Consider the following 11,931-nt stretch of genomic DNA (forward strand, 5'->3'; position numbering starts at 1 on the left):
TGCTCCTTGTGTGCTCCCTATAGAAGATCTAATGGTTGGATGTATATGCATAGCTACCACCCATGGTAGCCCACTATTTTCCATATATATATATATACACACACGTAGCTCATGTATTCATTTGTATCTTATTCTTTTATAGTTGGCAAGAAAGCGGAACAAGCTCTCAATCGAGGACCGCTTCATAGCAATAGGCGAGGAATTGGCGGGATTTTTTCCTTCGGGACGTCTTACCACCATACGCAGAGTATCACTATGAATGAAGATGTACATGTTACATATAGTTTGAGTCGGAGAGTACCACTATGCTACATGTAATAGACATATATAGAGTACGCCTCGGAGAGTACCACTATGCATGAAGATCGATCTTCATGCATGTACTACTTAATTTGCGATCTTATGCAATTACATGTGTGTTATATTATATGCACCAACTTGATATGCATCACCTTGATCTTCATGTACTACCTAAACCCAAACACGTTTCTGTTGCATCGACGCGATATGAAACGCTCCGATACCCCTAAACCCCTCAAAAAACCCTAAACCCTGAATTCTCTGCCGCGGCAGAGATTCATGCATTTTCTGTGCCGCGTGTGGCAACCTTTGGTACCGATTCGTATTACAAACCGGTACCAAACCTCCCTGGCCCTGAGCTCTCCTGGTGGCCCACGTGGAGGCCCCTTTAATACCGGTTCGTAAGGAACCAGTACGAAGGGGGAGGGGGGGCTTTTGTACCAGATGTTTTATACCGGTTGCAAAACCGGTACGAATGCCCCTCTGGAACCGGTACGAATGGACGTTTCTCCACTAGTGAACATGGTGATCTCAAAATTTACTTGTTACTACTATCAGATTAGTTGCAGGGTTTACCGGTGATCAAAGTCAAACTGTGTGCGCTATACTCGCACACGAGTAGTAGCTTGTTGCCATGTTATTCCATCACCAAACACAATGGTTGGTGGGCAGAGTGCGTGTACTCATAATAAGGTAAGGTTGCTTCCAACGCATCACACGTCGATCAGCAAAGAATATCTTAACTAGAGCTAGCTAGAACCAACATGGTTTAGATAAAGCAATGACCGACTCGACGTACGTAAACAAACATATGGGAAAAGGAATTCCCATCGACCCGACTACAGCACACACTGCACAAGATACACGGGAAGCATACAATAATATTAATACCATAATTCAAAAGGCACCCGTAGCATCTTGCACCGTGTCCTTATTAGTGCTCATATAAACTCCCCGTTAGACCTCTATGGTTCAACACATGCTTAGAGAGAGAAAGAGAGAGATGAAGCCCTCCACAGTCATAGTTCTGGTGCTCGTCGTTGCTGTAGCACAATATGCCTCTCTGTCCACCGCCGCCGGTCCCAAGGTCATCATCGTCGGCGCCGGCATGTCGGGTAAGAGCCTTGCTAGCTACACTACATGCATATGCATGCATGGCTCTCTTCACTCAAGGAAACGGATGCTTCTCGTTCTTAACGTTAGATGTTTTGCAGGGATCTCGGCTGGGAAGAGGCTGTCGGAGGCCGGGATAACCGATCTCCTAATCCTGGAGGCGACTGACCGCATCGGCGGCCGCATCCACAAGACCAAGTTCGCCGGGGTGAACGTAGAGATGGGAGCCAACTGGGTGGAGGGAGTGAACGGCGACGAGATGAACCCCATCTGGACCATGGCCAACAGCACCGGAGGCCTCAACCTCCGCACCTTCCGCTCCGACTTCGACCACCTCGCCAGCAACATCTACAAGCAAGAGTATATATAAGTCTTATCATATAGTAGTAGCCCTTTTTATCATATAGTAGATCAGTTGCTTGCTTTTAATAGGTCCTTTGCTTATGTGCATTAAGGTACAAGTAGAATATTTTCCTTGGATGATCCTGTGTATACCTTGTTTGTTTTGTGGATCCAGCGGTGGTCTCTACGAGGAGAAACTTGTCGACAAGATTATCAAGAGAATGGAGGAGGTGGGAGAGAGCGGCAGCAAGCTCGCCGGCACCTTGCACCACAGCGGCCAGCAGGACATGTCCGTCATGGCCATGCAACGCCTCAATGACCAGTACGCTCCTAATCTCACAACGTACCTTCCACTCTCACTAAACTAGCTAGCTACACTACAGGAAACCATGCATAAGATCTGGGTAGATTCTTTTGGGTTTAGTCAATGAACCTTGCCTTATGTAAGTACCATGGGGAAACTGGTAGTACACATAACCTCTGTACCACTAGATACTCTCTCTATGATCTTGGCCAATCTCGGCCATACTCCTTCGCCATACTCAAGGGTCCAGTGCTAGTATAGCTCAGCCGGTGGATGCCGAGGTGACCCTCGGGCTTTATGCACGTGGATCTCGATACTGTGACATTATTATAACTAAAGCGATAAGCTAATTAACGTAGTACGAGTTAATCTAGTATGATTCCCATCCGACACTCTGACACACATATAGGAGTGCTCCGTACTCCCTCTCTCACCGTTTATTAGGTGTACGCGTATCCATAGGTCGCAAATTTGATCAAGTTAACTTTTCTTATATGTTATAAAAGTTATACCATTAGAAAGTTTAGATGTTCTATTTTATAATGATATAATTTTTGTATTATATAATTTAAATTATATAGATCAAATTGGCGACCTAGGGATACGGGGAAGACTAGTAAACTGAGAAGAAGGGAGTATCTAATTAGCGTGGAATACTGTTGTTGCGTTGTCCTGTGCGTTGTCCACTGATGATAGTACTATTCTTTGTTGCTTATAACTAATAATTTATTGACAATAATTAATGGTTAAAATAAATCTCATGGTGAGCAAGGAGCAATATTAATTGGATTGTCCTGTGATATTTACTCTACTAGCGACAGGCGACTGGTTGATGCTCACCTTTCACTCTTAATCCTATCTACACCAGCACATTACCTAATAATGGAGTATGATTCACACAAAATAGTCTTAGGCCAGATGGTCAATTCATTAGGACCAAGAAAGTCATAGCTTATCCTCATTTATTAAAGAATTCACAAATAATATGCATGAGAGAAAAGAGGGGGAACAAGAAAACATAAATTAGGGGAGAGAGGACAATGAATGATAGACACCTTATAATCTCCAAGAATTTAGAGAAGTTCTGTGTCCTTATAATGCCTAGCAGAGAGACTGCGTTACAAAGCACATCAGTACATTTACCGTAATTAACAGATCTTCACGTACACATATATAGTGAATGTTAGCAAATAAGGACCACTACTATGTCCAGGAGTAGTTAGAAACATGAACGACAGAGTGCAACATACAATTTCGCACTCCTTTTGAATTAGTTCAATATTATTTCCACATGTACGTCCCTGCCACCTCTATATTTTCGTTACCGATAGAGCGGGACGATTAAAGTGAGATCAGACAAGATCAGTGAAATGCTAGTATTATATGATAGCTACCCCACCGGAGAACAAAAGAACAGCCTTGAACGAAGTACTATAGTAATACTTTGAACCAAAAGCCGAGGCAGCTAAGCTTTTTTTTTTTTTTCTTTTTTTGCGAGGGAGGCAGCCAAGCTTTTTGAACGGGTCTAATACTACTACTCTGTTCATAAGTATGCGAGATTTTAGATATTTTAAAGTGAACAAGATATACACCACAATGAGTGGATCTATATATACACTAAAAATAGAGTAAATACATAGCAAAATAGATAGATCTACAAAAAGCTAAAATATTTTATATTAGCCAATGGAGGAAGTAGTTTGCAGTAGCAATAATTCAGCTCACAAAAAAATCATGTCTCCATGGATGCTAGTACTCCACATATTCTGTCCCTAGCTTGGTTGATAAGGCGGCATGAAGGAACCACATATTATGTCCCACATTCTCCTTTTAGGGATTATAAGGCTTTTATAATGGGTTGGTTCTCAGCATGTTATCATATGTAACGGTGTTAGTGTGGAGTAACATATATATAGTACAATTATTACTAATCTATGTTAGTACCTTCATGGTGGGTAGTAACATATATATGTGCTATCATGCAAAATCATATTTATTATAGCTCATCTTATCTTGAAATGTGTGAGGTTGTCTCCAATGCGGCGAGTCAGCCACGTACGACTAAATGCAGAGAGAGAATATTGCTATATGCAAGCGTAGAACCATATCTTGTCCAACGAATCTAGAAGAAAACGATAATGGTCGATCTTGTGCAGCTTCCTATCCCTCTCTTTCCTTTTCTCTTCTCATGGCCAGATTGGTACATAGCATACAAGATCCCTGAGTGAATTTAAGGTGCATAGAACAAAAGGATACGATGCACTAGGGACTCTTCTCGTCTACCGTATCTGATACGACGTGGCAGCGTTAGAAACAGCACCAAAGATACGACCATTATGAACAACCTGGTATGATGGTAACATAGTTAGTTACTAAAACAAAAAAATTCAATTAATGTTTTGCCATATCACCAAAATGGTTAGTTGGCATTGTACGTAGTACTATATTATTATCTATGTGACTTCCACTAGGTATCTACAATGCATTGTCTCTTAAGGTTGTATCTATCTTTGATAATTTTTAAGACATGCTTGCATGTGGTTGTCCTCGTAATGCATTTTGCCTATTAGCTCCGTGCAAGTGTTATTTCTTAGCTAAGATACAATATCATTATTTTTCTTTATTAATTATAATGCTACATAACCATTTTACCTAACCTGCAGCTCTAAGAAATCCTCATTGTTAGAGAGCCAATTCGCAAAGACCAAGGAAATTCATAACTCCCTTCATTAATTACTGCATGCAACAATAGTTTCACATGCATAGTAAGTAAGGAATAAGGCGCACATGTATTCCAAGACGAACTTTGACCATAAAAATTAAGTAACAAAATTTTGGTTATATTATATGTAATTAATATCGTTGGATTCGTATTGAAAAGCATTTTCTAATGATGTTAATTTCATACAAACAATCTTTATATATTTGAAGTAATTCTTAGTCAAACGAAAAGCACGTAAAACAAGGTCGCCTTATTACTTGAATCGGAGGTAGTACTACATAGTAGCTAGTAACATCACACATCTCAAGATGTTTATTTTGGTGGTATGACAAGACAATAAATGAAAAAAAGTGAGATGGTACTACAACATAATAAATGATACAATGCATGAAAACTGGAACATACTTTATCAATTCATCTACCTCAACCAATACATTCGCAAAAGAAAATCATCTACTCCTTTTAGAAGAGATTGGAGGGAGTACCTCAATTTACTCCTCCAATATGTTTCCATGGGTAGCGTACACACTTGCATTTCTTTTTATATTTCATTGTCATGTACTCCCTCCGTTCTCTTTTAATTGACTCAGATTTAGTACAACTTTATACTAAATTTGAGTCAATTAAAAAAGAACGGATGGAGTAATTCGTACCTACTGCAGTATGCCTAGCGGTCCATCGACGCCAGTGGACATGGTGGTGGACTACTTCGAGCACGATTTCGAGTTCGCGGAGCCGCCACGCGTGACGAGCTTGCAGAACACGCAGCCTCTCCCGACATTCGACAACTTCGGCGATGACGTCTACTTCGTGGCCGACCAACGCGGCTACGAGTCGGTTGTGTACCACGTCGCTGGGCAATACCTCAGGACCGACCGCAAGTCCGGCGCCATCGTCGACCCAAGGCTCAAGCTAAACACGGTGGTGCGCGAGATCACCTACTTCCCGAGCGGCGTCGCGGTCAGGACGGAGGACGGCAAGGTGTACCGGGCGGACTACGTCGTCGTCTCCGCCAGCCTCGGCGTCCTGCAGACCGACCTCATACGGTTCAAGCCGAAGCTGCCTTCTTGGAAGATTGTGTCCATCTACCAGTTCGACATGGCAGTGTACACCAAGATCTTCCTCAAGTTCCCCAAGAGGTTCTGGCCGGAGGGGCCTGGCACGGAGTTCTTCCTCCACGCCAGCGAGAGGAGAGGGTACTACCCGGTGTGGCAGCAGTTCGAGAAGCAGTACCCGGGGTCCAACGTGCTGCTGGTGACCGTCACCGACGACGAGTCGAGGAGGATCGAGCAGCAGCCTGACAGCGAGACCATGGCGGAGGCAGTGGACGTGCTAAGGAAGATGTTCCCCGGTGAGGATGTGCCGGACGCCACAGAGATCCTCGTGCCCAGGTGGTGGTCCAACAGGTTCTTCAAGGGCACCTTCTCTAACTGGCCCATTGGCGTCAACCGCTACGAATACGACCTCATCCGGGTACATATACATCCATCTTGGATTTTAAATAGGTTGCCCTCTGAATTCCATTGACGTAACATAATTTCCTGTTTCTATGGTATACGTAATTAATTCAGGCTCCTGTTGGGCGGGTGTACTTCACCGGTGAGCATACCAGCGAAAAGTACAACGGCTATGTCCATGGAGCGTATCTTGCTGGTAATTTACAAGTTTCTCATTCGTTTTTGGATTCTTGGTACGAACACATGAGGTATTCATATACCATGCATTGTCTCTTCTAGGTATTGATTCTGCTGACATCTTGATCAACTGTGCCAAGAAAAAGATGTGCAAGTACAATGTCAAGGGGAAGAATGCTTAATCCAAAGGTAAATACGGGAAATACATTTGTACACCCAAGCATGAGTGTGGGTGGTTCCATAGCCGTTAGATGGTTGGAGATTCGGACAAGATGGCAAGTGAGAGAAATTATTTTGCTCTTTTTTCCTTCAATTCTCTAAAGTAGTTGGGTCCCATGAACAGGGGCATAAAGCCACCCGACACGGGATGACTCCACCATGCCGCTGCTTTTTTTTCTTTTTCCAAACGATCCACAAGGATCGAATTTTCATTACCAGAAGATAACGAAAATACAGTGGTTCTGACATAAAACGAAGGAAAAAGGGAAAGGATCGCCGCCTAATGCTAGCGTTCAGGCAAACACTAAACCAAGTTATAAAGGGCAAGACATAAGACCCCTGCCTATTACAAAAGGGATAGTTTTCATGACAACATCAAACTGCTTTTCCTCTCTCACCCGACAGCGGCCGGCTGCGACCAGCACCTCTCCTCCCGATTCCCCTCTTGTCCACCACCATCTCATCCACTCTGCATCAGAGAAGCACCATGTCCCAGTCTTCTCTGCGCAGCGGCACTGGCGGCGGATGCGGCGGCGCCGGATTCGGGGGCGGCGGCGGTGGCGGCTCCGCCGGAGGATGCGGCCGCGGCGGAGGACGAGCCGGGCAGACATGGAGTCACCTTAGAGCATGTTGACTCAAAGCATGGCGGCATGTACATCGGCAGGACATGAACCATGGCGTACTCTTGCACGCGGGCGAGAAGACGGCGCGTCGTCCTCCTCCTCTCCCCGAGCCTCTTCTCATGCGCCGCCCACTAGTTGCCGCTCTCCAGTTTGCCTCTCCATCTCTTGATCCTCCTCCGCCCGGCGCGCCTGATGCGTGTGGCCGTGGTGGGTGGCGGCCCTTCATCGACAGCCGAGGCGCTCACCTTCACGGGCGCCCTCGTCGACATGTGTACAAGATCATCATGCGCGCCGTGTACTGCATTCTCAGTAAAAATGGCACCGGTATTGGATGCACCATGGCCTCGGTGGCTCGGTCCCTGCTGCGTCAAGCTCATTCCCGCCGCCGGTATCTCCATGTTCTACGAGGCCTGCAAGAAGATACTCGTCGAAGACAAAGACTGCCCGAGCTGAGAAGGAGGAGGATGTCTGAAGTGGACTGAAAGAAAAACAGGGAGCACCAAACGGTGGTCTACCATGAACGGGATGAGCAAAATGCAGATTTCAATTGCAGTGGCGTGGAGCGCGCTGCAATGGAATCTCACCAAAGATTCCTACATTTGTGATTGTGTACATGATTATCTTGATTCATTAGATGAAAAAATGAAATCCTTCTAAACTGGAACATAAGAAGAACAGAGTAAATGTCAAATGAGTCGGCAAAAAGGTTCCGTTAAGATAAAACTCAAGATAACTGGCACATAATCTCTTCAACTGAACAGCCCAGCGTTGTTGCACCAGCATTTCCCTGACGAAATATCAACTGTCAACGTCTCTTCTTAAGGAGCTGAATACGGAAGAGACCTCTGATTTGTGTCTGACTACGGAAGAGAAGTGCGACATTTTGCGCCCGATCAGAGAACATGACCCAGAATCGACCAAAACATAGTCTCCTTACACACACTCATCGCAGCAGCGTGAAGGAGAAAAGTTGAGAGGTGGACAAATGTGTACTAGTATACGGGATAAGTCGCGGAGAGTCTAGAATGGATGCTTGGCGAGGCAGACACCGCTGTAGGCGGCTAGGCGCCGGCAAGCATGATGCTAACGAGCTGTGCTTCTCGAGCATCCTGCGCGCGAGCACCTCGTTCTCCGGGAGATGCACCTTGCGCTTCTTCGGCACAGACGGTGGCACCATCTGTGTCGAGGGTGAGGGCTGGACTTGCCCCGCCGGAGATTACCTGCAAGTGTAGCCCAAGGTCATACATCAGGGAGTGAAAAAAAGAGAGGAGGAGACAAAAGGAAACGGATGCCCCGGCAGCGAGAGACTGAGCGCCGGTTGCCCGACGGAGAGGGCGAGTGGTGGAGTAGCTGCAACGTAGAGCAGCCGCGCCGACCGCACGGCGGAGAGGACGGGAGGCTGACTGGATGCACCGCACAGCAGCCGCGACGGCGGCTAAAAAAGGGCGGCGCAGCTCGGTCCGCGAGCGGGGAAGGTTGGGGGCGGATAGAGAAAACTTGATTCTCGCCGGCGACGAGGAGCAATGGCGACCCGGGCACCAAGGAGCAATGGCTGGCAACGGCGACGACGCACGGCGACGGCGTCCGCGTCGGCGGCGCGGTGTGGCCGACTCGCTGGCGACGGCGACGGCGACGGCGTGCTCTACCTGCGCGTCAGCGTCGCAGTGTGCCCGGCTCGCACGGCGATGGCGCACGGCGAACGGCGTGCGTGCTTTACCTGCGCGTCGGCCGCGCGGTGTGGACGGGGGCGGCTACAGCACGAGGAAAATCAGGGCAGAGAGGTATGGGGTGGAGAACCGCGCCCTACCACTTCTGGACAGAGTCAGTGCAGCCTCTGGTGCTGTACCCGACACGACAGGAGAAAAGGATGCAGCGACGCGACAGGAAAATGAGAGAAATGGAGGAAAATGTTCCATCGACCCTGCCTTCGCACGAATCTCCAACACCCAATAAACGGCAAAGTGTACACCCACACCCATGCTTGGGTATACAAAATCCACACTCGGTAAATACTAGTCCTCCTACTAATATTTAACCCACTAGACATGTACTACAAACAGCATATGGACCATATATAAAATTTGTTCCTAATTAACTATTGTTCCCCTCCTTCACAATATGTTTTTTCTATGGTGCAGATTAGCCGCCAAGTGAATGAACAAATTAAGAAAACTTCAGAAGTTGCCATTTCTCAGAGACTTGTCGGTGTTGATTATTGTCCAAGTGATTTTTTTCTGGCACCCGTATTTTGTTCTCCATGAGAAGAAAAATGTTTTAGGCTCAGTTAATAGTCATACTGACTTTATTATTTATCAGACTTATGAGAAAAAATTGCAAAGGGTTGTATTGCCAGAGTATTCCTGATTTTTTAAATAAAATTCAAATAAATTGTGTTGTCTAATTATTGTACAATCTCGTGGACATATCCAACAAATAACATACGATGCAGTTTATAAGAGATGTGGTAGCACTCGATCACCAACACCTAATTTGCTTCCCATTCAATGTGTTGTGGCACAAAGCCTAAGTGTCGTTGCAAATTGCTATCGACCGAGCTACAAAATACATTGGAGGTATGCTTTCCATCACACAGCATGATGTCTCGACTTATAAGAACGCACTATATAATGCTTAAACTGTTTTAATGATTGTATATAGTGGTTGCGCTCAAGAGAGATTTTTGAGGATGGTAGGGATCGTGTGTAGCGTAAAGTTGTAAGGTTGTGATGCACTAATTGGGTGATCCCTACCCCACCTTATATAGGTGACCTACGGTTAGAGTTACAAATCGGTTTAGAGGTATGATTCATAATCAGTAACAAACTAGTCTTCCATTGTTTTGGGTATCTCTATTCTTATCTTGTACTCCAAGTTTATGAGGTGAGTTTATTTTGTAGTCCGATTCTGAGTCGTCGGCCCGGCCCACCCTATGTGTAATATGACGTCTTTGAACTCCTTGACTATAATATGGGTGTCCATGTCATTGTCAATCTGCATGTTCGTGCTCTCGCTCTACCATCATTGTTCTTTCTCGTTGTGATGCTTTCGGCTAATCCCGTTTACTGTGTGCATGGCCGTCCAGGACAGAAACCTCTGGAACCTTGCCTCTTGTATCCTGAAGATAGCCGATGAGGGTTTTGGGGAGTGTCTCAACACAACTTCTCATATTCTCCTTCATCGACTATGTATCACCATGCCGAGTGATGTCCTCAAGGATGTTGTTGAGGCCACCGCTGTTGTTATTGTTGCCACTGCCACGCGTGCAACTCCTCGTGTTTTGCCTTTCGACATAATAGCATATCATCCAATTAACTCATATGTGACTCTTGTCATACTATTATTTTCCCTTTCTTGATTATTGGAGATGCAATTGACGATTGTTTCCTTGGTGTGTGCATGTCTAATTTACCTATGCTAGTGAATCTCAAGAATTTTGGTATGATAATTTCTAGTTTGATTAAATTAATGTGAACACTTCTAATATTTGAACAACTAGTGTGGTGCTTACAAGAGACTATACCAGCGAATAACAACTACAATTCCATCTTGACCGATCAAAAACATATGGAGAAGCTGATATCATCGGACGATCTTTGATAAGGATTATTTATCTATTATATATACTAAAAACAATATGAACTACATAATTAGAGACCACACAGCGTTCTTGCTGAAAGTCATCATAAATTGATGCAATTTAACATTCTAACTATGAAGCAACTTCCCCGGCCAAATTCTCCTTCAGTAAAAGAAACTCCAGTGTGTGGGTTGATCTACTTAACTTTATTTCATCTACAATCATAAACGAACGCTGCAATTATTTGATGAATACCATCGTTTTCATGGAAATAGTTTAAATCCACTTAGAACGGTTAAATAGAATATTTATCATAGCAAAGGTGTGCTTACATGCCACATGAGTCTATTTTGCATTTTGCTATACTATTTCACACTTTACTAGGTGGCATATCAGGCTTTCGTTGAGAGACAACACCGTGCTCTAGAACACTCCATTTTTACCTTTGCGTTGGCAAAGAACACGCACTCAAAAGCCCATGCCCAGTTGACCTCAGTCCTAATCCAGACGTATAACTCATTGCATGGGCTGGTCTGGACAATATAATGCGATGAATTGGGTTCCGCTTAGCACAAGCACGAACCTGGATGTCTTGTCGCTTTCAGGCCCAGTTCCAGCCTTCATCACGGACTACAGCAGGCCCAGTTCCGTTTAGTTTACGCCCTGCTTTTTTTTTGTCTCAACTATATTTGCTAAGTGGGTCTATAAAGTTTGCGATGGATAATTGATCAAACAATCAGAGTGGCGCAGCGGAAGCGTGGTGGGCCCATAACCCACAGGTCCCAGGATCGAAACCTGGCTCTGATATCTTTTTTCTCTCCTTTTTTGTGCTATATATTTCTCTCTCCCTTCTTTGTGTGCTTGCTTGTGCAAATTTCAATTTTGTTCAAATTTCCAGTAAGTAACAAACACGGTAGAACTATATTATGACATCCTTTCAACGACCATGTCATTCTCTGAACAAAAATATCCACTATTTTTTACACAGTTTCGAATTTACGTGTGACTTTGTAAAAAAAAAGATAGCATACCTTTTTTTTAGAACGTCAAATTAGTTAGGCGTCTCGTCCTTGGTGTGTTGACATATGCTTTCACAT

General features: G+C 44.8%; 1 protein-coding gene, 1 long non-coding RNA gene and 1 other non-coding gene across 5 annotated transcripts; 2 read left to right on the forward strand and 1 right to left on the reverse strand.

Annotated features, from left to right (window-relative positions):
• The first annotated feature begins 1,259 nt into the window (after window positions 1-1,259).
• Window positions 1,260-10,364, forward strand: LOC127317260 (polyamine oxidase 1). Of its 3 annotated transcripts, none has more exons than XM_051347787.2 (7): window positions 1,260-1,415; window positions 1,515-1,773; window positions 1,931-2,077; window positions 5,444-6,254; window positions 6,353-6,434; window positions 6,518-6,604; window positions 10,340-10,364. In XM_051347787.2, the coding sequence occupies exons 1-6, from the start codon at window positions 1,268-1,270 to the stop codon at window positions 6,595-6,597; spliced, it is 1,527 nt and encodes a 508-aa protein (XP_051203747.1). In that variant the 5' UTR covers window positions 1,260-1,267; the 3' UTR covers window positions 6,598-6,604; window positions 10,340-10,364. The 3 variants fall into 3 exon arrangements, with proteins under 3 accessions (XP_051203747.1, XP_051203746.1, XP_071679275.1); XM_051347786.2 differs by lacking the exon at window positions 10,340-10,364 and adding an exon at window positions 9,396-9,658; XM_071823174.1 differs by lacking the exon at window positions 10,340-10,364 and having other exon boundaries at window positions 6,518-6,918.
• Window positions 6,953-9,381, reverse strand: LOC127317262 (uncharacterized). The gene is made up of 2 exons (XR_007861009.1): window positions 7,773-9,381; window positions 6,953-7,667 (listed from the first exon to the last, which is right to left on the reverse strand). It is a non-coding gene; the product is annotated as an uncharacterized lncRNA (long non-coding RNA).
• A 1,205-nt stretch (window positions 10,365-11,569) lies between the features above and the next one.
• On the forward strand, window positions 11,570-11,641 carry TRNAM-CAU (transfer RNA methionine (anticodon CAU)). Its single transcript has one exon. It is a non-coding gene; the product is annotated as a tRNA-Met (tRNA).
• Window positions 11,642-11,931: the final 290 nt, after the last annotated feature.

The sequence above is a fragment of the Lolium perenne genome, chromosome 7 (assembly GCF_019359855.2).
Source record: "Lolium perenne isolate Kyuss_39 chromosome 7, Kyuss_2.0, whole genome shotgun sequence".
In the NCBI taxonomy this organism is placed as follows: Eukaryota; Viridiplantae; Streptophyta; class Magnoliopsida; order Poales; family Poaceae; genus Lolium; species Lolium perenne.

Coding starts and splice junctions, on each gene's coding strand:
- LOC127317260 (XM_051347787.2), top strand. CDS start 1,268: ATGGTTCAACACATGCTTAGAGAGAGAAAGAGAGAGATGAAGCCCTCC. Junction 6,255..6,352: donor ACGAATACGACCTCATCCGG/GTACATATACAT, acceptor TAATTAATTCAG/GCTCCTGTTGGGCGGGTGTA. Junction 6,435..6,517: donor CCATGGAGCGTATCTTGCTG/GTAATTTACAAG, acceptor TGTCTCTTCTAG/GTATTGATTCTGCTGACATC.